This window comes from Garra rufa, chromosome 10 (assembly GCF_049309525.1).
Source record: "Garra rufa chromosome 10, GarRuf1.0, whole genome shotgun sequence".
NCBI lineage: Eukaryota > Metazoa > Chordata > Actinopteri > Cypriniformes > Cyprinidae > Garra > Garra rufa.
In genome coordinates, this window is record NC_133370.1 from 49453018 (window position 1) to 49475674 (window position 22657).

The 22657-nt window shown below is 35.9% G+C and overlaps 1 protein-coding gene across 1 annotated transcript in view; it reads left to right on the plus strand.

Moving 5' to 3' along the window:
* Window positions 1-17644, plus strand: part of ripk1l (receptor (TNFRSF)-interacting serine-threonine kinase 1, like) — a 21541-nt gene extending 3897 nt beyond the window's left edge. Inside the window, exons 4-11 of the mRNA XM_073848809.1 lie at window positions 2022-2159; window positions 4622-4853; window positions 5392-5541; window positions 8167-8243; window positions 8344-8416; window positions 10084-10647; window positions 12248-12397; window positions 15416-17644. Coding sequence (XP_073704910.1) covers window positions 2022-2159; window positions 4622-4853; window positions 5392-5541; window positions 8167-8243; window positions 8344-8416; window positions 10084-10647; window positions 12248-12397; window positions 15416-15714 — 1683 coding nt within the window. The 3' untranslated portion in view covers window positions 15715-17644. The remainder of the gene's footprint in view (window positions 1-2021; window positions 2160-4621; window positions 4854-5391; window positions 5542-8166; window positions 8244-8343; window positions 8417-10083; window positions 10648-12247; window positions 12398-15415) is intronic.
* Window positions 17645-22657: the final 5013 nt, after the last annotated feature.

Below are 22657 nucleotides of genomic sequence, written 5' to 3' on the forward strand. Positions count from 1 at the left end.
GGGTATATTTGTAGCAATAGCCAAAAATACATTGTATGGGTCAAAATTATTGATTTTTCTTTTATGCCAAAAATCATTGGGAAATTAAGTAAAGATCATGTTCCATGAAGATTTTTTGTAAAATTCCTACTGTAAATATATCAAAATGTAATTTTGATTAGTAATATGCATTGTTAAGAACCTAATTTGGACAAATTTAAAGGTGATTTTCTCAGTATTTAGATTTTTTTGCACCCTCAGATTCCAGATTTTCAAATAGATGCATCTCGGACAAATATTGTCCTATCCTAACATACCATACATCAATGGAAAGCTTATTTATTGAGCTTTTATATGATGAATACATCTCAGTTTTGTAAAATTTAACCTTATGACTGGTTTTGTGGTCCAGGGTCACATATTTGCTTTTTACAGGTTTGTCTTGCTTTTGAAAGAAAGAAATCTATTACAAAACAACAATTTATATAATATATAATAACAAAATATTTATTTAACACTGAACACTTTTAACATTCTAGTAGTCATTATAGCCTACCAACAAAGCACAATTTAACTTAAAATGAACAAGTTAGTAAAATAATATTCTTTGACCTTTTTTAGAGCCCCTTCTTGAATCAGGCATGGGTTTTTAATGAACAAATAAATGCAACCTTGCTGAGCAAAGGAGAATGTTAGAATACTTGTATTAATAGAGCTGTTGGAATGATTGTTAGCATTATTTTTTGTTAGCTTATTTACAGCTGTAACATCTGTAAAATTACAATACTAACATTTATGAATGCTATTTTCTGCTGAATAATGTCGGTGCATCCCTAATATATATTCCGTATACTAAATGCTAAGCATTTTTTTCTTTGGATTAATACAATATTGGATATGTCAATGATTAGCAACAGCATTCATATGATGCATTATTATTTTTTTGTGCGGTGTCAAAAAAAAAAAAAAATTGTGAATAAAGCACATTTATATTAAAAATAGTAACCTGAAAGCCTATTAACAAATAATGCACAATTTTATTCTTAAATGGCATTAAATATTGTGGCATTTGTGTGGCAGTGTAACTGTTTTTGTTGTATTTAGCCAAAAAAAAAAAAGAAAATAAATAAAAATTTTAATACACAAATACACGTTTTTGACAAAAAATTTGCTTTTTGCATTAACAAAGCCAAAAAAATAAATAAATAAACAAACAAACAAGCATGCAAACAAAAATGTCCCTTTCGTTTGTTTATAAGCGTGAATGTGCTTGTACGTTTACAATAAAAGCAATCTGAAGGAGACTCAATGATATCTTGATGTAAATGCAGTATGAGCTCATGTAATTTTTAATTAGTGCACTCTGAGGTGCACAAAGCACATAGTTTCTAGTCAAATTAGGGGTGTGCAATACTGACAAAAAAGATATCACTACTTGTATTGGGATTTTTTTGATAACAATAACTTAATATTTTCCTGAGTGTGTTTTTGTGCTGGTACCTTGGCTGGTTTAGTCCTGTCATGGATAAATAAATGTGACACTAACACCAGCAGGTGGCAGCAAGTCCCTGTCTTAATGAGTGATTCAATGAATCATTAATTCAAATGATTTGTTCAAAGTGTCTGATTCATTTAGAACAGAAGAAAGCAGCTTTATGAATGGGTTATTGAATCATGAACTCAGATGATTTATTTGAAAATAGATTAATTCAGAAATTATTATATCACATTAAAAATCCCATTCGCGATGTGATATTACTTTGAAAATATGCAAAAAAACATAGACTTTCATAACTTGAATTATAGTGTTATTTTAAGTGCATTCTAATAGGTTTCATCATGCATATAGGTTTTTTGACTTTCAAGATGTGTTTTGTTTATTTCTTGCAAAGTAAGTGACATACTCAACAATGTCGGCTTGCATATTGTTAAAACAACAAGTTTATCCCAGACGCGAAGTATTGCACACCCCAAAGTGAAATCCCCCCTCAGATTGTAAATGTGGCGCATTATTGATAGTTTCCTCATATTTGTTGTTGCAGGTGCCAGTTCCAATATCTGTGAAAGGAAGGATCATTCTGGAGATCTTGGAGGGAATGGTTTATCTCATGGAGAATCAAGTAGTTCACAAAGATCTGAAGCCCGAGAACATCCTGGTGGACAAGAATTTCCACATAAAAGTATGACTTTCAGTTCCCCACAGAACACCCTGTTTAAACAGTTAAATATTCAGATTATTTAAAATAATTACTCGTAGTTTAGATTATGGTCTTTTCCAGTGTTACGAAAAGTTACTTTGAAAAGTAATGCATTACAATATTGAGTTACTCCCTAAAAAAAAGTAACTAATTATGTTACTTGGCTACTTTTTATGAAAAGTAATGCATTGTTACTTTTGCTGTAATTTTCAAATCTGGCCTTGACTTGCTTGTCTGTCTATATATATATATATATATATATATAGTAGTCAACATTCAAAGTGGATCAAAAAAGTTCATCAAGGTTGACCTAAGATAAGAACATGTATTCTTTTTGGTTTTAGGACAAATTTGATGAAAGGTTTTGATCCACTTCGAATGTTGACTACTGTATATACACAAAAAGTTCTATTTTTGACAAATGTAAAAGCCTTTTCACACCAAAAAGTGAAATGAATGAGTCTCAGACTGTAAAGTAAATTTACGTCCGGACAGCAGGCTGGTTTTAAAGGGGGTTTGGCCACTTTCATAGCTGGTCAGGATTGGAGACCAGCTGGAAAAACCAGCTAAATCCAGCCAACCAGCTTAGGCTGGTTTTAGCTGTTTTTTTTTTTCAGCAGGTTGTTGAAAGCAGTTATTTTGAGTTAGATGCCAATTGTTCTCCTCTTATACAAATGTGACATTAAAGGGGTAAATACAACATATTTGCCCACTGGCAACTACAGTTGCTGCACATTTAAAAACAATTTTCAAGAAAAAAATAAATAAACGCAGAACATGTTCACATAGGACACTATTAACACCACTATATGCATGAAACCATTCAGACAAATTTGAGCACAAGTAGGTTAAGGTACTAATATGCAGCCTTTAGGGGAAAATAGGGTACAAATGTATGCCTTTTTCAAATGCTTTTGCATACAGATGTCTCTCATTAAAGAAGGGAAGGAAATGCATTCTAAAGAACTGAATGCTGTGAATGTGATTCCAAATATGAAGTTGGATATATAGTCCATCCAAGCTCAGTTCCCATCACTTGTGAGGTACCCCAGGGCTCTATCCTGGGTCCAATTCTATTCTCCCTGTACTTGCTCCCGCTTTGTTTTATATTTAAGTCTCATAAAGTTTCATACCACATTTATGCAGGTGATACTCAGCTTTATTTAACTCTAAAATCAGGTTCTGATTGCTGGCTTGCTTAGTGGACATCACAAATTGGATGGCAAATAACTTCCAACAGTTGAGTCAAAAAAAAAGACTGAAGTTATTTTGTTTGGCCCTTCTCATCTTTTACATAATTTGAGACCTAAACTGTTCTCTTTTGAAGAAAACATCTGTGATAATTTGAAAAGGGGAGTCATTGATCCTGAATTCAAATTTGACAAACAAATTAACTGTAGTCAGAGTTAAGGGGCTTCGCAAGCTTAAACGTATTCTTAGTTTCTAAAGACTTAGAGGTTGTTATTCATGCATTCATCTCAACTAGGCTGGATTTTTTGCAATGCTCTTTATGCTGGAATTAACCAGTTTTCATTATTGTGGATTTTAAGGTTTTAGTTTTTGTATTTAAAGTGCCCCCACTTACATTTCAGATCTCCTCCATTTCTACACTCCTGTGAGAATGCTAAGATCATCTTCCCAGATGTTATTGACTTTCCCAAAATCTTGTTTGAAATCTAAAGGCAAAAGGGCTTTTTTTTTTTTTTTTTCCTCAGGTTTTTGTTTAACTTGAATATCTTCCGTTGTTTGTTTCTGTTGTATTTCTTTTGTTTTGTGATGTTTGCATTACTAGTTGAATTTTCGATGGCTTTATATTTAATATGTCTTAATGCTTTAGTTAGTTGATTTTCTGATTTTAGGTTGTGCAGCACCTTGGTCAGCACTCGTTGCTTTTTAGGTGCTATATAAAGAAACTTGACCTTGAACTGCATACTGTATAATAATCGCGGCTACACTATACACCTTTTTCTTTGCGTAAGAAAGGGCGCAGCAATTTGTACATCTAATAGGTTAACTGTACAAAACAGCTCATTTTGCTGCTTCATATTGCAAATTAGCGTGTCTTACTATGTTATTTAATATGCATTTATTATGCATTACTACAAACAGATTTACCATTTACTGCACGTTGTTATTCTTCTCATTATTTCCCTATAGTGGCTATTGAACTGGAAGTCTCGCACATAGGCTTACTTTTGCCTTGAAGAATAAGGTGGATAGCAAAACTCAGCTGATTCATTGCTTGTGTCATCACAAAATATAAACTATATTATTGCACAGCTGTATCTGCTGAATGCGACTATAAGGCATGAAGATATTAAGATTTTATAAGCATTAACATCTGCTTTAAAATAATGTGTATTGTGGAAAGCACTATAAAAATACATTTTACCAGAATGATTTTGATACATACTTTGAGCAGTATGTTGTTTGCTCTGCATCAGATTGCGGATCTCGGTCTGGCCACGTCTCAGATGTGGAGTAAGCTGACAAAAGAGGAATCTCGTCGACAGAGTCGTCTGGGCAGGAAGTCGTGTGCGCGCGCAGCCGGCACTCTGTGCTACATGGCTCCTGAGCACCTGAAGAGCATCAACACCCGCTCCACCGAGAAATCTGACGTCTACAGCTTCGCCATTGTCGTCTGGGTCATCCTCACCGGCCGCGAGCCCTATGAGAGTGAGTTTCACTACAGAACTGTATTAATTAATTATTCTCCTTTGGAAATGTGAACTTGAAATGTATTGAGTTACAAAAAGGATGTAGAAGTAGCAAAATTACTATGCTTTTCATAATTTGCTCATCCTCAAGTTGTTCCAAACCTGTTTGAGTTTGAAGTTGAAGAATGGTTGGTTTGGTCAACAACATTCTTCAGAATATCTTCTATGTTCAACAAAACAAAGAAAGTCATACAGGTGTGAAACGACATGAAGGCGAGTAAATAATGACAGAATTTTTACTTTTGGGTGAGCTATCCTTTTAATCCTCCCAACCTGGCAACCATCTGTATGCACTTTTTTCATTAGTACCAAAATAGACCGTTTTTAACCTATAAACCAATTAAATGCAATGTTTGTGCCATTGTGCTTTTAAGACTGCATTGCATGCAAGTGCTCTTTAATATGTGCCCCCTGTCATATTTGCCAATATATCAAACGCAAGACCAAGATTTAGTACCCAAAAAGTGTGAATGAAAATGTGCTTTGTGTTTCTTCAGATGCCAGAAGTGAAGATCAGATCTGCCACTGTGTGTGTCAGGGGGAGCGTCCTGATGAAGCGTTGATCCCACGAGAAACTCCTCAAGACTTCATAGAGCTCATGAGGACATGCTGGAAAGAAGACCCTCATCAACGCCCCACATTTAAAGGTAGAAGTATCCAAAATTAATGTTTTGTCACACCTGCCAATGAGAATGCATCTTCCTTATTAGAGGTGTTTAGCAGGACAAGTTAATTTAGTGTAATTATGAAGAAAGAAGAATGCAGCTTAACAAAAATTTGATCCTTTTTTGATTTTATGCTTTTTTTTTGTTCGTTTGCCCACTTTAATGGTAGGTTTATTTGAACAGTGTGAAGGTGCGTTCACACCGGACGCGAATGAAGCGGCAAGCGCGAGTGATTTACATGTGAAGTCAATGCAAAGACGCGAATAGCCATCCTGCGGCGCGAATAGCGCGAATGAAGCGGCGCGCATTGAGTGTTTCAAGCGATTGCCGCGCGAGTTCAAAAATCTGAACTTTGGCGAAAATCCGCGCCACGTTAACCAATCAGGAGATTGCTCTAGTAGTGACGGAGGCAGAAATCCGAAACAACAATCGCGGACAAAATCACCGTTGCTGTCTGTGGTTCCTCGGAGCTGTACGATACATCTTTGGACTTTTGTAGAAACAGGAATAAAAAGGATCTTGCTAGGAAGAAAGTGAGTGAAGAGGTCGGACAATCTGGTTAGTTTTAAAAAACGCTCTTTACTCAATTTGACCTACATATACATACATATTGAGACTACAAGCAAGCTAAAGCTGGCAAATTGAGCTCATTCACCTATTTTACAACTACTTTCCCACTGACGAGTGGCAGAAGCCCCTCCCATGATGCAAATTCGCGTCTGTTGTGAAGAAAATGTCACGCGCGAATGACGCGAATTTTACTGCGCGAATGGCGCGAGTAAACTCAAATGTTCAAGCGTTCAACTACGCGTGAATAGCAAGTTTTTTTTTTTTGCGCAAGTCGCGTCCGGTGTGAACGCACCTTGAGACAGAATAACAACAAAAAAATTCAGAAAAGTGCATTTTAACAAAGTTACAAATTGATTTGCATTTTTATGAATGAATTAAGTATTTGATTCTCTATCAATCAGCCAGATCTCACCAAGCTGCTTGCCAATGATCTTGTAGCCCATTCCAGCCTTGTGTAGGTCTACACTCTTGTCCCTGACATCCTTGGATGGCTCTTTGGTCTTGGCCATGGTGGAGAGTTTGGAATCGGATTGATTTCTTCTGTGGACAGGTGTCTTTTGTACAGGTAACAAGCTGTGATTACGAGCACTCCCTTAAAGAGAGTGCTCCTAATCTCAGCTTGTTACATGTATAAAAGACACCTGGGAGCCAGAAGTAATCAATTAGATCAATTAGAATTACAAGACCATCGCCAAGGAGCTTGGTGAGAAGGTGGCAACAGTTGGTGTGATTATTCACAAATGGAAGAAACAAAAAAGAAGTCAGTCTCCCTCGGTCTGGGGCTCCATTCAAGATCTCACCTTGTGGAGTTTCAATGATCATGAGAACGCTGAGGAATCAGCCCAGAACTACACAGGAGAATCTTGTCAATGATCTCAAGGCAGCTGGGACCATAGTCACCAAGAAAACAATTGGTAACACACTGAAGGACTGCTGCTCAAGAAAGCACATGTACAGCTGTCTGAAGTTTGCCAATGAACATCTGAATGATTCAGAGGAGAACTGGGTGAAAGTGTTGGGGTCAGATGAGACCAAAATCAAGCTCTTTGGCATCAACTCAACTCGCCGTGTTTGGAGGAGGAGGAATGCTGCCTATGACCCCAAGAACACCATCCCCACCGCCAAACATGGAGCTGGAAGCATTATGCTTTTGAGGTGTTTTCATGTAGCATCAAATCTTGGGTGAAAACCTCCTTTCCTCAGCCAGGGCATTGAAAATGGGTCATAGATGGGTATTCCAGCATGACAATGACCCAAAACACACAGCCAAGGCAACAAATGAGTGGCTCATTAAGGTCCTGGAGTGGTCTAGCCAGTCTCCGGACCTCAATCCCATAGAAAATCTTTGGAGGGAGCTGAAGGTTCGAGTTGCCAAACATCAGCCTTGAAACCTTAATGACTTGGAGAGGATCTGCAAAGAGGAGTCCTACAAAATCCCTCCTGAGATGTGTGCAGACCTGGTGGACAACTACAAGAAACATCTGATCTATGTGATTGCCAACAAGGGCTTTGCCACCAAGAATTAAGTCATGTTTTGTGAAGGAGTCAAATATTTATTTCACTTATTTAAATGCAAATAAATGTATAACTTTTTTGAAATGCGTTATTCTGTCTCTGACTGTTCAAATAAACCTACCATTAAAATTGTACAATGATCATGTCTTTGCCAGTGGGCAAACATACAAAATCAGAAGAGGATCGAATCATTTTTTCCCTCACTTTTACTTGACATGGCATCCTGAAAATGTTGTGGGATATATGGGGTTATGGCATAATTTGATGTTGAGTTTTGAATCAATTGACAGTTTTGCTATATTAGTAAGAAGTTTTTATCCTTCTTTGAGTAAAGGGCCTTTACTCTGTTTTATTTGCTTGCCAAAGACAGTTTTTACTCTCATTTGGCATTTGACTATTGATTTTGGCATTGGATTACTGCCTGTTTGGACTCATTTTTTATCTGAATTATGTAACCTGCTAAACTTTTTTAAAACTATTTGTTTGTTTATTTGTTGTATTTTATTCTTCTTCTTTTTACAGATAGCTATGACAATTTTGTACCTTTTTACAAGGAGAATCTGGCAGCAAATGTAAAAGCAGATTTAGAAAGTCTGATGGTGAGTGTTTTTCTTTCTCAGCTTGTTTTCGTACTCTACAGGAATCCTGTACTGCAAGTGAAAATATAAGACAGTTGTCCTATTGTTTTATTTTGCACAGAGATCATATGAGGGGCCGGAGGAGCTTGTAGAAAAGCTGAAGTCCCTTAAAACAGATGCTCTTACTCCTGAAGGTATGCTGATTCAGTCATGTTGTGGATTTGATGTTTTATTTATACCACGGCTCAGCAACCGTTCAACTTTAACCTTTTTTTCTTGTTTATCATTGTCACATCAAATAAACACTACATGGTTAACTGAAAACCAAATATATAACATATTTTCTGCAATATAAGTCACATTATTTTATCATCTGAAAAATGCTGCTACTTATATTCTGTTTATACAGTGCAGTTAACATTATCATCCTTTTTCACATTTTCAGGGTTTTTCAAGAGCGTTAGTCAAAATAAACTAGCAAGTGAAAGAAAACAAACTGACTTTATTACACTTTTTTGAGCTTAATATATCTAAATAGAGATATCTTAACTCCAGCTTACGTTTGCCAATGTTTTCAGCTCATCCGAGCTTTTCTCATAACATAGAGAGAGTGAGTGTGCATGGTTGCCAGGTTGGGAATATTATGTAAACCTCTAAGTAGAAAATGTATCGATTTAAGAAAAAACTCTGATTGAGGGATTTAAATATTTGACATCTGGCAACCAGCCATTAAAGCTTATCAATGCAAGAAAAGGCAAATGGCAGATTAAAATGTTTTCCAAACGTAACACATCAGGACAAAACATTCTTAAAGTAAAGTTTATGTAATGTTCTTATAACTTTATGATATGTCATATGTGACCCTGGACCACAAAAGCAGTCTTAAGTCGCTGGGGTATATTTGTAGCAATAGCCAAAAATACATTGTATGGGTCAAAATTATTGATTTTTCTTTTATGTCAAAAATCATTAGGAAATTAAGTAAAGATCATGTTCCATGAAGATTTTTTGTAAAATTCCTACTGTAAACCTATCAAAATGTAATTTTTGATTAGTAATATGCATTGATAAGAACTTAATTTGGACAACTTTAAAGGTGATTTTCTCAGTATTTTGATTTTTTGCACCCTTAGATTTCAGATTTTCAAATAGATGTATCTCGGCCAAATATTGTCCTATCCTAACAAACCATACATCAAAAGCTTATTTATTGAGCTTTCATATGATGTATATATCTCAGTTTTGTAAAATTTAACCTTATGACTGGTTTTGTGGTCCAGGGTCACATATGTCATATGTGTTCTGATAACATTGAGAGAAAATGTTCTTAGAACAACATTTTTGCTGTTCCCTATAATGTTATTTCTTTTGATGAACATTCTAAGAAACGTTTTTGCAACCTTTAAATAACATTCTAATAACAACAAGAAAACTGGACATTTTTACGCTCATAGGCCCGGTTTCACAGACAGGGCTTAGATTAAGCCAGGATTAGGCCATGGTTTAAGCTATTTTTATTTAAAAAAAAAACTGGTTTGCATCTTCAGACAAAACAAAGGCACTGAAATATGTGAAGATCAGTCAGTGCAAGTTTCTTTCAGCTGAAACAGCTCAGACTTACATTTTAGTCTAGGACTAGGTTTAAGCCTTGTCTGTGAAACCAGGAGTTAGAATATCAAAAATAAACTTTCAAATAATATATTTTGGATGAAATATTTAGTAGAAACATTTTGTAACCTTCTAATCATGTCAAGAAAACTAGACTTTTTAGTGTTTTAGAAACATTTAAAGAAACTTAAATTTGTCACCTGGAATCAGATGCTTGTAAATGCGATGTTGACGGTTCTTCTTGTATCCGCAGAGCCTTCAATGTGTTCCAGAGACTCTCCAGCGCCCTTGAGGAGCTCAGACAGCGGTCCGGTGGAGGCCAGCATTGAAGACCTCAGCTTCAGAACCCCCGAAGAGTCTCTGGAGATAGACGCCGCACCTCCCAGCTCTCCCAATCTGGAGCTGAAGCTGGCGCAAGAGTACAACTACCACAAATACGGCAGTCGTATAGTGGATCAGCCGGACGCCAGTGTTTATAACCCGCTCCCGCAGCAGCCGGACAGCAGCAGGTGGGCCGGAGATGTTTCTTCACCCATATCTTCTGTGAAGTCTTGGACTAAACCCGCCGCTTACTCAAAACCAGAAGAAGAGCTCCATCCGAGACCCTCAAGCTCAGTCGATGGGTTTCACAGGCCAGAGTTGACCAGTCAGCTGTCAGTGCCGTATTCTGACTACAACAGGCTTCAGCATCCTCATCATCCAGCGTACGATCGCTTCAAGTCCTGTCCAGATGGATCCCAGGCTGCAGAGTCTTTCATGCTGGATTCACAGCCTGCCATGCGTTTCTCACCCGTCGTATGTCCTCCATCTGATTCAGGTACAGTTAACAATTCACAACTAACTAGTCATTTCTTTAATGCTTTATACAGTATAGATGGTGTCAAATCAGCTTCACAGAAATATATGAAAATATCAGAAGCAATTATCAGCAGCTCTAAAAAAAACAGTAATAGTGGCGTTCAGCTCAAGTCAGTTCAGTGTTGGTTATTTATTCTGAAAACATTTCAAATTAAGTTGGCATTTGCATTGTCTTGTATTAATGAGCTGTCATTATGGATGCAAAAATATCAAAAAGTCTGGAAAAAGCAAAAAATTATACCGAACAATGAGGTGACGCAATCAAATAAAGGTGTGCACTAATGCAGCAACCATGTGTTCAGTGTGGAAGCATTTAAAACTGTCCGAGAAAGAGGCAAAAATCATCCCAAGCAGCGACAGTGAGAGACTGTTTAGAAGCGCATCGCATGTCTTCATGAGGAGAGAAAGGTTACTGTATGATGACTGAAATCATCCATTAGTCAATCAACTCCAGAACGTTCTGTTGTCTAATACACCAGACACCAATTGTGTTTATTCTGACAGCAGCTCCTTAGCCAGGGTTCAAAGACCAAAGATGACAATCATTCACAAATCTGCTGCTGCCAGCAAAAACTAGGACTGAGCTCTTCTTGCGGGTTTACCACTAAATAAAAGTCCACACTCATAAATGTTAGTATTGTCTTTTTACTGTGGTTCTGTCAAATAAAATTTAAAAAAGTAAGACAAAATACGGAAAAAAATAATTCAGCTCTATTAAGACATTTATTCTAACATTCTCCTTTGCTCAGCAACTCTGCATTTACTTGTACATTAAAAACACATGCCTGATTCAAGAAGGGGCTCTTAAAAATGCACAAAGAATATTGTTTTACTAACTTATTAATTTTAAGTTAAATTGTGCTTTGTTGGTATGTCTACTAGAACGTTAAATATTTTTAAATAGTTGTTTTGCAATTTATTTATTTGTTTATTTAAGTAAGACAAAACTGTAAAAAGCACATTTTGGTTATTTAATTTATGCAGTGATGAAAAAAATGGGCAAAAAACGGGGGGGAAACTGTGTTCGGTAATCAGCCTTCGGCCCAGTGTTTACTTTTGTTCAGCTTTGGCTTCGGCCAAGAATTTTCATTTCGGTGCATCCCTAACTGTCATGGTTGCGGTTGCCAGATTGTCAAAAGTTTAAATCCCCCAATCCGAGCTTTTTTCCGTAAATCAATACATTCTCTGCCCAGTATTTTCCCAACCTGGCAACCCACTGAGCTCTCTCTGCATGAAGGAAAAAAAACCCTGATGAGCTAAAAACATGTAAACTCAAATTTCAGCGATCTCTACTGAGATATTCTGCTCACATTTGGTAGTAGTAGTACTTGTAGTCATGTTTAGTGTACTTATATTGTACATTTGTGTACTACTTGTTGTTTTTTTGTAGCTGTAATTTATAAAAGCCTTCCTAGGGACAAATGTTGTGAATTAACCTCAGCTACAAGTACTGTGATGCATGTGACCCTGGACCACAAAACCAGTCAAAAATAGCAATAGCCAAAAATATATTTCATGGGTCAAAATTATTATTAATATTATTGTTTGCTTTTCTTTAGGGTGGCCTGTGACTATCAAGAATGCCAGTGCGATTCAAATCGGGAGTTACAACACAATGAACTTGCGAGTCTCAGATAACAGCCCCTTCAGTTCATTATCTACTGGATCCATCAACACAACCAGATATAAGGAGCTTCTGCTGATGTTTGGTAAGACTTTCTGACTTTGTTTTAGACCCCACTGATTCGCTATTTGCAGACAAAATTTCACTTAACTAATGCAAAAAGTGGCATTTTAATATTAAGTGTGGGCAAAAAAGAGAACGGGGCATTTATATTATCATGTATGTTTAGATGTAAACCAGAAAGTTAATTTAAGACACAGAAAGACAAACATTGTGTAGATTAACTATGAATTGAAGCAAGTTTTATGTTTTTAAGTGCTGCTTGAGTGGAGACTGATACTACAGATGCAAATGGATAAAGTGCAATTAATGCCTAAAAATGTTTTTGGATGTTTTCTCTACACTAGTTTGAAACAACAGTTTATGAAAAGCCAAATAGCCCAAAATCTCAAATTACCAATGGAGGTCCCCTGCTCAAATGTTTGATTTTGCTCAAATTTATTCTGGAGAAAGATAGACATGTATAGTGATGAAAACCAAAATATTAAATGTCATGGATGAATATTTACTGAGTAATCCACCATTTTGTAGAAGGAGGTCAAAATGGCAATTTTCACCTGAGATTCAGAGTCAAGTTACAGGGGGGTAAAAATGACTTTTAGAAAGATGGCAGCATCATTATCTTATTTTTACACAGAGATTGGTTGCTCTGTTAAAAAATCTGTTGACTTTAGCAATCTTTGTTGCATTATGTGCCAATGGTGACCATTCAAAAATGGGGAAATGGCACTTCAAGTTTTCTTCCAAGTTTGCATGCCTGTAACTCAAGAAGTATTAAAGATATCTTAATGACCTTTTAGATATTGGGCCTTAACAAACTTTACGTTTGGCATCTTTATTTTTAATGCCCTATGAGATTTGGTTCCAGAGATATTGACATTTTAATATGGCTCCAGGAGCAAAATGTACACATTTTTTTAGTGGACAAAAACTAAATGTGGGTCAGTTTGCAAAAATATTATATTTATTTTATTTAAAAGAGAAATGTCTGAAGAACAAATAATATTAAAACTGGAGATGTATCTCGTTTCTTTCTGTCAGGACTACTGCATTGAACTTACCTGTCTGAGTGCCATAAATATTCTTTTTCCACAGTTTGCATGCCTATAACTCAAGAAGTATTAAAGATATAGCAATATGATTTTAGATTATAGTTGTTAATAAACTTTTCTTTTAGAGTCTTAATTTTCAAAGCCCTACATGATTCAGTCCCAGAGATATAGGTATCTTAATGAGGCTCCATGTCCAGATTGTTGAATATTACCCATTTTTAGTGATCGAAAACCAAATGTTGGTAACTTTGTATACAGCTGATACTTATTTTATTTGAAGAACAATGTCTGAAGCAAAAATAATGTTAAAACTGAAGATGTATCTCGTTTCTTTCTTTCAAGATAACTTCATTGAACAGACCGGTCTGAGAGCCATAAATATTATTTTTTAGGCAAGTTTGCGTGCCTATATCTCAAGAAGTATTAAAGATATCGCAATATGATTTTAGATTCTAGTTGTTGATAAACTTTTCTTTTGGAATCTTAATTTTCAAAGCCCTACATGATTCAGTCCCAGAGATATAGGTATCTTAATGAGGCTCCATGTCCAGATTGTTGAATATTACCCATTTTCAGTGGTCAAAAACCAAACGTTGGTAACTTTGTTTACAGCTGATACTTATTTTATTTGAAGAACAATGTCTGAGGAAAAAATGATGTTTAAATATTTGAATTGTATGCTGTTCCCTCTATCAAAACAAGTACATCTAAGTCATTTTACCCCCTGTAACTTGACTCTGAATCTCAAGTGAAAATTGCCATTTGACCTCCCTCTACAAAATACTGGATTATTCAGTAAATATTCATCCATGACATTTAATATTTTGGCTTTCATCACAGTGTTGGGGAAAGTTACTTTTAAAAGTAATGCATTACAATATTGAGTTACTCCCTAAAAAAAAGTAACTAATTGCATTACTTAGTTACTTTTTATGGAAAGTAATGCGTTACGTTACTTTTGCGTTACTTTTTAAATCTGAGCAGGGCTTGCTTGTTTGTTTTTAATATAAAAAGTTCTATATTTGGCAAATGTAAAAGCCTTTTCTCACCAAAATGCTTAGAGCAAAGTACATTGAAGTCTGTACAGTAGACATCAGAAGAAAAATGTCAACTCTTCAGCAATAAAAAAAGTAAAGAAATGTTAGATCATCTTGAGTGATTTTTGCTTATTAGTATGGATGAATTGGATCATCGAAGGTCGGCAGCAAAGTCATCAGTTAATAAAATGGGATTAAATACATAAAGGATATTTGTATGATTTAACATATTAAATTATCGCAGGTTTGCGTTGAATTTCAGTGTTTTTATTCATTTTGAAGAACACTGTATATGGTTTTTTTAGTGCGTGAGATGAATTAGTGCATGTTCACATTTATTCTAGAACTAAAGTAACATCTTACTCTCAATTTCTCTCAACATGGAGAGCTTTTAATCAATAAATGGGGGGGAAAAGGAACTGCCGTTACTTATTTTGAAAAAGTAACTCAGATATTTTCTTGTCAATTAAAAAGTAATGCATTACTTTACTAGTTACTTGGAAAAAGTAATATTATTACGTAACTTGCGTTACTTGTAATGCGTTACCCCCAACACTGTTCATCACTGTACTGCCCTCCAAAGGCAAAGGGCAGTAACTACGCCAACACTGAAACTGATAAAAATGCCTTTAAAGTTTTTACACCAGCTAGTCAAACATGTTGACACTCTCGTTTCTCTGAAACAGGACAAAATTGAACCAGGAGACTTTGCCACAAGACAAAACAGTTGTCGCGAAGTCCATTTTAAGCCAAATGTGTAGTTACTGTGCTTTGTCTTTGGAGGGCAGTATACATGTCTATCTTTCATCAGAAAAAAATCAGCAAAACCAAATTTGGTTGATTTGACACGCAATGACCCCAATGCATGGTTTTTGCCTGTTGTGTCCTGATTAAATGACATTGGTCTAAGTGCCAGATCTGATTGATTTTCTCTGATTGTGTTGTGATGATCAGAGGAGCACACGGTCACTGAGGACCACCTGGAGGTCGTGCGTCAGAACGTGGGTGGAAACTGGAAGCAGGTGGCTCGTAAACTGGGGCTGACCGACATCGACGTGGACACCATCGAACACGACTACGACCGCGACGGCTTGGCGGAGAAGGTGCACCAGACGCTGGAGCGCTGGAAGATGAAGGAGGGTCTGCTGGGCATCACTGTGGGTAAACTGTGCCGTGCGCTGGAGGGCTGCATCAAATCCAACGTCCTCCTGCAGCTGCTGCTAAAGTGTCAAGACACCGCTGGAGTGCCTTGAAGCGTCACTTTTTAGTGTCATAATTACGTTAGTATCTTCTTCATTGGAGGGTAGAATGGTTTTTGGGTAAAGGGGCATTTATACAACTCTAACAACCAAACAGTGAAACTTTACAAAGATGTGCAGTATTTCTGACAGCCGAACATATATCACTGTTTCATGGTGTATTCGTGGTGTTGGATGCTACGGCATAATGATTGCAATTCTGAGAACTATTCCTTGCACAAAAGTTATCTTTCTGCCATGCGATCTGGGACACCGTTTGCAACAATAATGGGAAATTTCCTAGGCGTTTTGGTCGTTCATTTACACAAAAACAGTGTTTTGGGAGCCTAAAAATTCTTTTGAAAATGGGAATCAAATTGCAAGTTTTTGAAAATGAAAACTTTGTGAAAATGGTGACGCCATCCGCATATCACATGTTCACATAGAGTTTCATAACAAAGTGACATTGTCATCTACTGGCCTGGCACGCATGATACAGGCAGATTTGATCATACTGACAACATTTTAACAACTTTTCTGAAATGCCAAAGAAAAACTATTAGATTTTTAGTGCATCGCTTTCATGTAAACAGATCAGAATAGATTCCTCCAAAGTGCCTTTTTTCCTAAACTTGATCAGTTGAATTTGTCTTTATATTTCAATATCACATAATGGTGATGATTTTTTTCTGTTTAGATATTTTCTTAAAATTAAATACTGGTATATAGATCAGTGACAGCAGTTTGCATGTTCTCCATAAATGTTGGTTTTTGTGTGTGTGTGTGTGTGTGTGTGTGTGTGTGTGTGTGTGTGTGTGTGTACCTGGTATTCGCTATGTTTTGGGGACCAAGTGTCCCCACAAGGATAATAATACCAGTACACTGCAAAAAAAAAAATGCTTTTCTTAGATTTTTTTTGTCTTGTTTCCAGCCAAAATACCTAAAAAATCTTAAATCAAGAAAGATTTTCTAAACGAGTAAAAATAATGTTCTTGTTTTCAGAAAAAACAAGTCAAAATTAAGTGAGTTTTTGAAATAATCTGCCAATGGGGTAAGAAAAATAATATTTTCTTCTGTTTGAAATAAGATTTTTTTTTTGCTTACCCCGTTGGCAGATTATTTAGCTTGTTCTAAGCAAAAACTTAATTTTGACTTGTCTTGAAAATCCTTGATTTAAGAATTTGTAGAAATTTTGACTTGAAACATGACAAAAAATCTAACAAAAGCTTTTTTTGCAGTGTAAATATTGTCTTTGTTGGGACTCCATGAGGGAAACCGCTTCTGTGGTGGTGAAATGAGATGATGATAAAGTTAAATGACAAATCCAAAGAAAAAACTACTTAAAGTGTCTTTTAAGCCACAATTTGCCAAAAAAAAAAAAATGCTTCAGTGCACTTTGGCATTTGGTAACAATGGATGCATAGGATGTTGAAGAACTTTAAAATCTTTGGAATCTCTCCGTTGCACCACAGTTTTTTATCGTGAATAAGGTTCTTCAGATTAAGTTCTTCACACCAATAATATAATGGTTCTTTTAAGAAGTGATCACTGAAAGGTTCTTTGAGGAGTCCAGAATGCTTCTTCAATGGCATTACTGTGAAACAACCTTGTTGGAAGCTTTTAAGAGTGTAAGAAATGAACATTTTTCTTTCAAAAGATATTTCCACGTTTGGTGTTTTGAAGTTGATGATGGCGGTGGAGAGAGTGTCAATATGTTTGGTCAAAATGTGCCTCTAGTTTGAGGTCTGGCGACTGATCTTGTCTTCCAACAATCCCATGGATGGTAATGTTTTGTCAAAGCTTAATCAATGAACTTTTGGTTTGCAGGTCCCAAACCATATCTGCCGAATGTTGCATTTTGAAATCTGGATTTTCTTTTCTTTTGTATATCTAAAATGTTTTTAATGTCATGCCAACTCTTTTATTAAACTGACTTTTTTCTGTGACGAAATCATCTTCTCTCATTTGTCTATATATATATATACAGTATATAATTCTACATAGGAAAACCGCTTCATCAGTTTATCTATACAGCTCAGCAGAACATATATGAACTGTCTAAATCATCACTTTGTTTAAAGTTAAACTATGACTTTCAAGCAACAACCCCAGTATTTGGTTTTATAATGACTAATAGAAGTCATAGTGAAAGTTTGGTGGTTTATATTTTCAGACACCTGAGAAAAGTCACATACAGCATATATTGCACTTTCACATGTGTGTGTACTTTACTGTAACATCTTCAGTATCTTACAAAAGTGAGTACACCTCTCACATTTCAGAAACCATTTCAGTATATCTTCTCAAGGGACAATGCTATAGAAATGAAACTTGGATATATTTTAGAGTAGTCAATGTGCAGCTTGTAACTCAACAGACAACCATTACTGTCATAATAGCTGGCAACAAAAGTGAGTACACCCAAAGTGAACTTGTCCAAAGTGTCAATATTTTGTGTTAGGTTGTTGCTTGGATCCTCTTCCACTCCTCACAGAGCTGCCGGACGTTAGACACATGGTACTTCTCCACTTTCCACTTGAGGACGCCCCAGGTGCTCAAAAGGGTTCAGGTCTGTAGACATACTTGGCCACCCCATCACCTTCATCTTCAGCTTCCTCAGCAAGGCAGTTGTCATCTTGGTGGTGTGTTTGGGATCGTTATCATGTTGGAAAACTGCCGTTCGGCCTAGTTTCTGAAGGGAAGGCATCATATTCTGTTTCAAAATGTACAGTACATAATGGAATCCATGTATCCCTCAATGAACTGCAGCTCCCCAGAAGCAGCAGCACTCATGCAGCCCCAGACCATGATGCTACCACCACCATGCTTGACTTTAGGCAAGACAATTTTTCTTGGTATTCCTCACCAGGGCATCACCACACATGCTGGACACCATCTGAGCCAAACAAGTTTATCTCATATCCTCATCAGACCACAGGACATGGCTCCAGTAATTCATGTTCTTGTTGGTTGTCTTCAGCAAACCGTTTTCAGGCTTTCTTGTGAGCCAGCTTCAGATGAGGCTTCCTTCTGGGACGACGCCTATGCAAACCGACTTGTTGCAGTGTGCGGCGTATGGTCTGAGCACTGACAAGCTGACCTTCTACTTCTGCAACCTCTAAAGCAATGCTGGCAGCACTCATGCAGCTGTTTTTTGAAGCCAGGTTCTGCACCTGACGCATAGAACGAGTGCTCAACTTCGTTAATCAACTCTTGCGAGGCCTGTTCTGAATGGGACCCATCTTGGAAAACCTTTGTATGACCCTGATCACTGTAGTGTAACTCGGTTTCAGGGTGTTACTGAACCTCTAATAGCCTTGGCCATATTTGTGGAGAGCAATAACTCTAATTCTCAAATCCTCAGAGAGTTCTTTGCCATGAAATGCCATGTTGAACATCCAGTGGTCAGTATGAGAGAATTGTACTCAAAACACCACATTTGAACTGCTCTAATACAAGATATATCAAGGTCCTGCCAAGCAGATAATAACATAAACATGATGAATAGGACATGTGGCTCTGCAAGGTTAAACAACATGTGGTTATCACTCAGGGTGTACTCACTTTTGTTGCCAGCTATTTTGACAATAATGGCTGTATGTTGAGTTATTTTCAGAGGACAGTAAATCTATACTGCTATACAAGCTGCATATTGACTATTTGAAAATATATGGAAGTTTTATTTCTATAGTATTGTCCCTTGAGAAGATATACTAAAATGGTTTCTGAAATGTCATTTTTGTGAGATACTGTATGTTTTCATTAATCATATGTGACCCTGGACCACAAAACCAGTCTTAAGTCGCTGGGGTATATTTGTAGCAATAGTCAAAAATACATTGTATGGGTCAAAATTATTGATTTTTCTTTTATGTCAAAAATCATTAGGAAATTAAGTAAAGATCATGTTCCATGAAGATTTTTTTGTAAAATTCCTACTGTAAACCTATCAAAATGTAATTTTTGATTAGTAATATGCATGGCTAAGAACTTAATTTGGACAACTTTAAAGGTGATTTTCTCAGTATTTAGATTTTTTGCACCCTTAGATTCCAGATTTTCAAACAGATGTATCTCAGCCAAATATTGTCCTATCCTAACAAACCATACATCAATAGAAAGCTTATTTATTGAGCTTTCATGATGCATATATCTCAATTATATTTAACCTTATGACTGGTTTTGTGGTCCAGGGTCACATATTTTCCCACATCCCACGGATGCTTATGTAGAATTTGAATTGAAAAAGACAGAAATGGGAAATGAAACTGAATTGCAGTTCATTACTGAGTTGAACACAGTCACAACCCTGGTGTAAAAAACAGCTAAAACCAGCTTAGGCTGGTTGCCTGGTTTTAGCTGGTCATAGCTGGAAAGCAGGCTGGTTTTAGAGGGGTTTTGGCCACTTTTCGAGACCAGCTAAAACCAGCTACTTCCAGCTTAAACCAGCTAAGACCAGCCAACCAGTCTAGGCTGGTATTAGTTGTTGTTTTTTCAGCAGGGAACACAACAGTGGAGTTTCATTAGTTACATAACACAAGTCTGGGGCAAAAAGGAAAGAAAAAAACATTTTCAAGTTCCATCCAAAATTTTTAAACGTTTAAGCTTTAGTCCAGTCTCTTGCTCTTGTGTACAAATAAATAAAATGAATACATATTTAAATTTCAATTGCTTGGTGAGAAAGCGCATCTTCCAGAATAAGAATGTGAAGTCAAGAGCTCTCTCTGTTTCTCTCTCCATGCTGCCCTCCACTGGAGGAATCTGGAACAATCTGGAAAGTTCAGGAAGTTGCTGGGGCTGAACAAGAGGAGGCTATATAAGTGAGTGGCTCACATCAGAGAGATGCACAAGAACACAACAACCACTGAACATGTTAAGCCTGCATGGATTCCAGCCTTCCCTGAGATCATTCATGGGAACTGACCGGCAATGAGCATTGCTGTCTGGAGATCAGACCATTTTACACAGCTTCAAGGAGATCCAGCAGATGAAGATCAACCAGTCACCTGCTCAACAGCGGAAAGAGCAAGACAAGTTGAGCACAAAAGGAGATATTTTGAAGAATGTTGACAACCAAATTGTTGCTGGTAGTCAAGGACTTCCATTTTTACATATCAAAATATCTTCTTTTGTGTCCAACAGAAGAAAGAAACTCAGGTTTGAAACAACTTTTGGGTGAGTAAAAACAGATTTCTTCTTTTTCTTTTTTTATGTGTGCTGTCGCTTTAATAACACCTGTCAAAATTGATATGTTTAATTAATCAGGCATATTCAGGTTAATTCATTTACTACTTTAAGCAGGCATAATCAACTAGTTGATCACTGAAATTATGTTTACATCTTGTGGCTGTACTACTGAAACAATCAGTATATTAATGTTAACATTGTTTTACTACCCTGCTTAGAAAAACAGATAAAATCCAGCCTAGACTGGTTTGCTGGTCTTCGCTGGTTTAAGATGGGAGTATCTGGTTTTAGCTGGTCTCAAAAAACCCTCTAAAACCATCCTGCTCACCAACCAGTCTAGGCTGGTTTTTTTAGCAGGGTATAAAATGTAGGTTTTTGTGGGTAGGTTTTGTTAATTCTTGTAAATTATGCTTTATATGTTCTGAAAACAGAATATTTAACACGAAACCTGATCTGCTATTCACATATTCAAAACGATTCCTAATGCTTTGTTCACACATTGCATCAATGTGAAAGTTTTGTGGGGAAAAAAATATGTATTAATGTTTGTTCATCCAATGCAGGAGTTCCAAATATTTTTGTCAGCCAACGAAATATTTCCTTGAAATATCTCTTTAATAATTTAACAACGCATTTGTATGTTCACAATTCTCTGATGTCAATTAATGGTCACATTGACACGCACGTAATCAAATTAAATATATAATTTTTCTGTGTTCAAGTGTTGAATAGTTTTTAGGAATTAATTAATGATTAGCTTTTTATGAACTCACAAACCCACTGCAATTCTTATATAAAGCCCAGTTTGGGAAACTTTGATCTAATGTATTGTTTAATGCATTTTATGATGTTGATATGGAAAAATTGAATATATTTCCTTTTTTGCCTTTATATGTAAGTATGGTATGTTTGAAACAAGTTATAAAAAAGTCATCTAAAAGTAGTCAGAATACATGATCTAAAATGAGTATCCTAGATTATGTTACAAACCCCAGGAGGAGGTAATGTAATGTTTAATGCACTTAATGTTGTTAATAACAATAAATGGAATGTATTTTATCAACCTTTGCATTTTTATATCAATATTGTACAACCAATGTGTTAAATAAGGTCAGAAGTAATATAAAAGTAATCTTGAAGTAGTCTGATTATATTATATAAAATGTGTAATGCAATGGATTGTGTAACTACAATTAATCTACTAATAGCATTGCTATTTAATGTCTAATGAGGCAAAGAGCCATTGCACTAATGTTTGACTAAGGCGAGATTAACTAATAGTTATCACTTTACTTACTCAGTTGATTGATTACATTGATAATTGCAAACATTTTTTCTATTACAAGTTTTAAAATGTTAAGTTTAAATATGCAAATGTTTATTTTTTGGACATAGAGTCAAATTTTTTGGTATCTCATTTTGTAAAAATAGAAAATAAAATAAAAACTATATTTTTGATAGTTTTTAGGAGAATAAAATGTATAAAATCAAGCAAATTATATATGAACAAATCCCTCTGTAAAAGTTTGGGGTCAGTACATTTTTGTTTCTTTTTTTTTTCTTTTAAGAAATTAATACTTTTATTCACCAAGGATTTATAAAGTTAATAATTAAAAGTTTATTAAAAGTTAACAATAAATAAGTTACATTGTTATAAAATAATATATTTTGAATAAACACTGCACTTTTTAAACTTGTTATTCATGAAAGTATCCTTGATATTCTCCAACATTGATCATTCTAATAATAAATCAGCATATTAGAATGATTT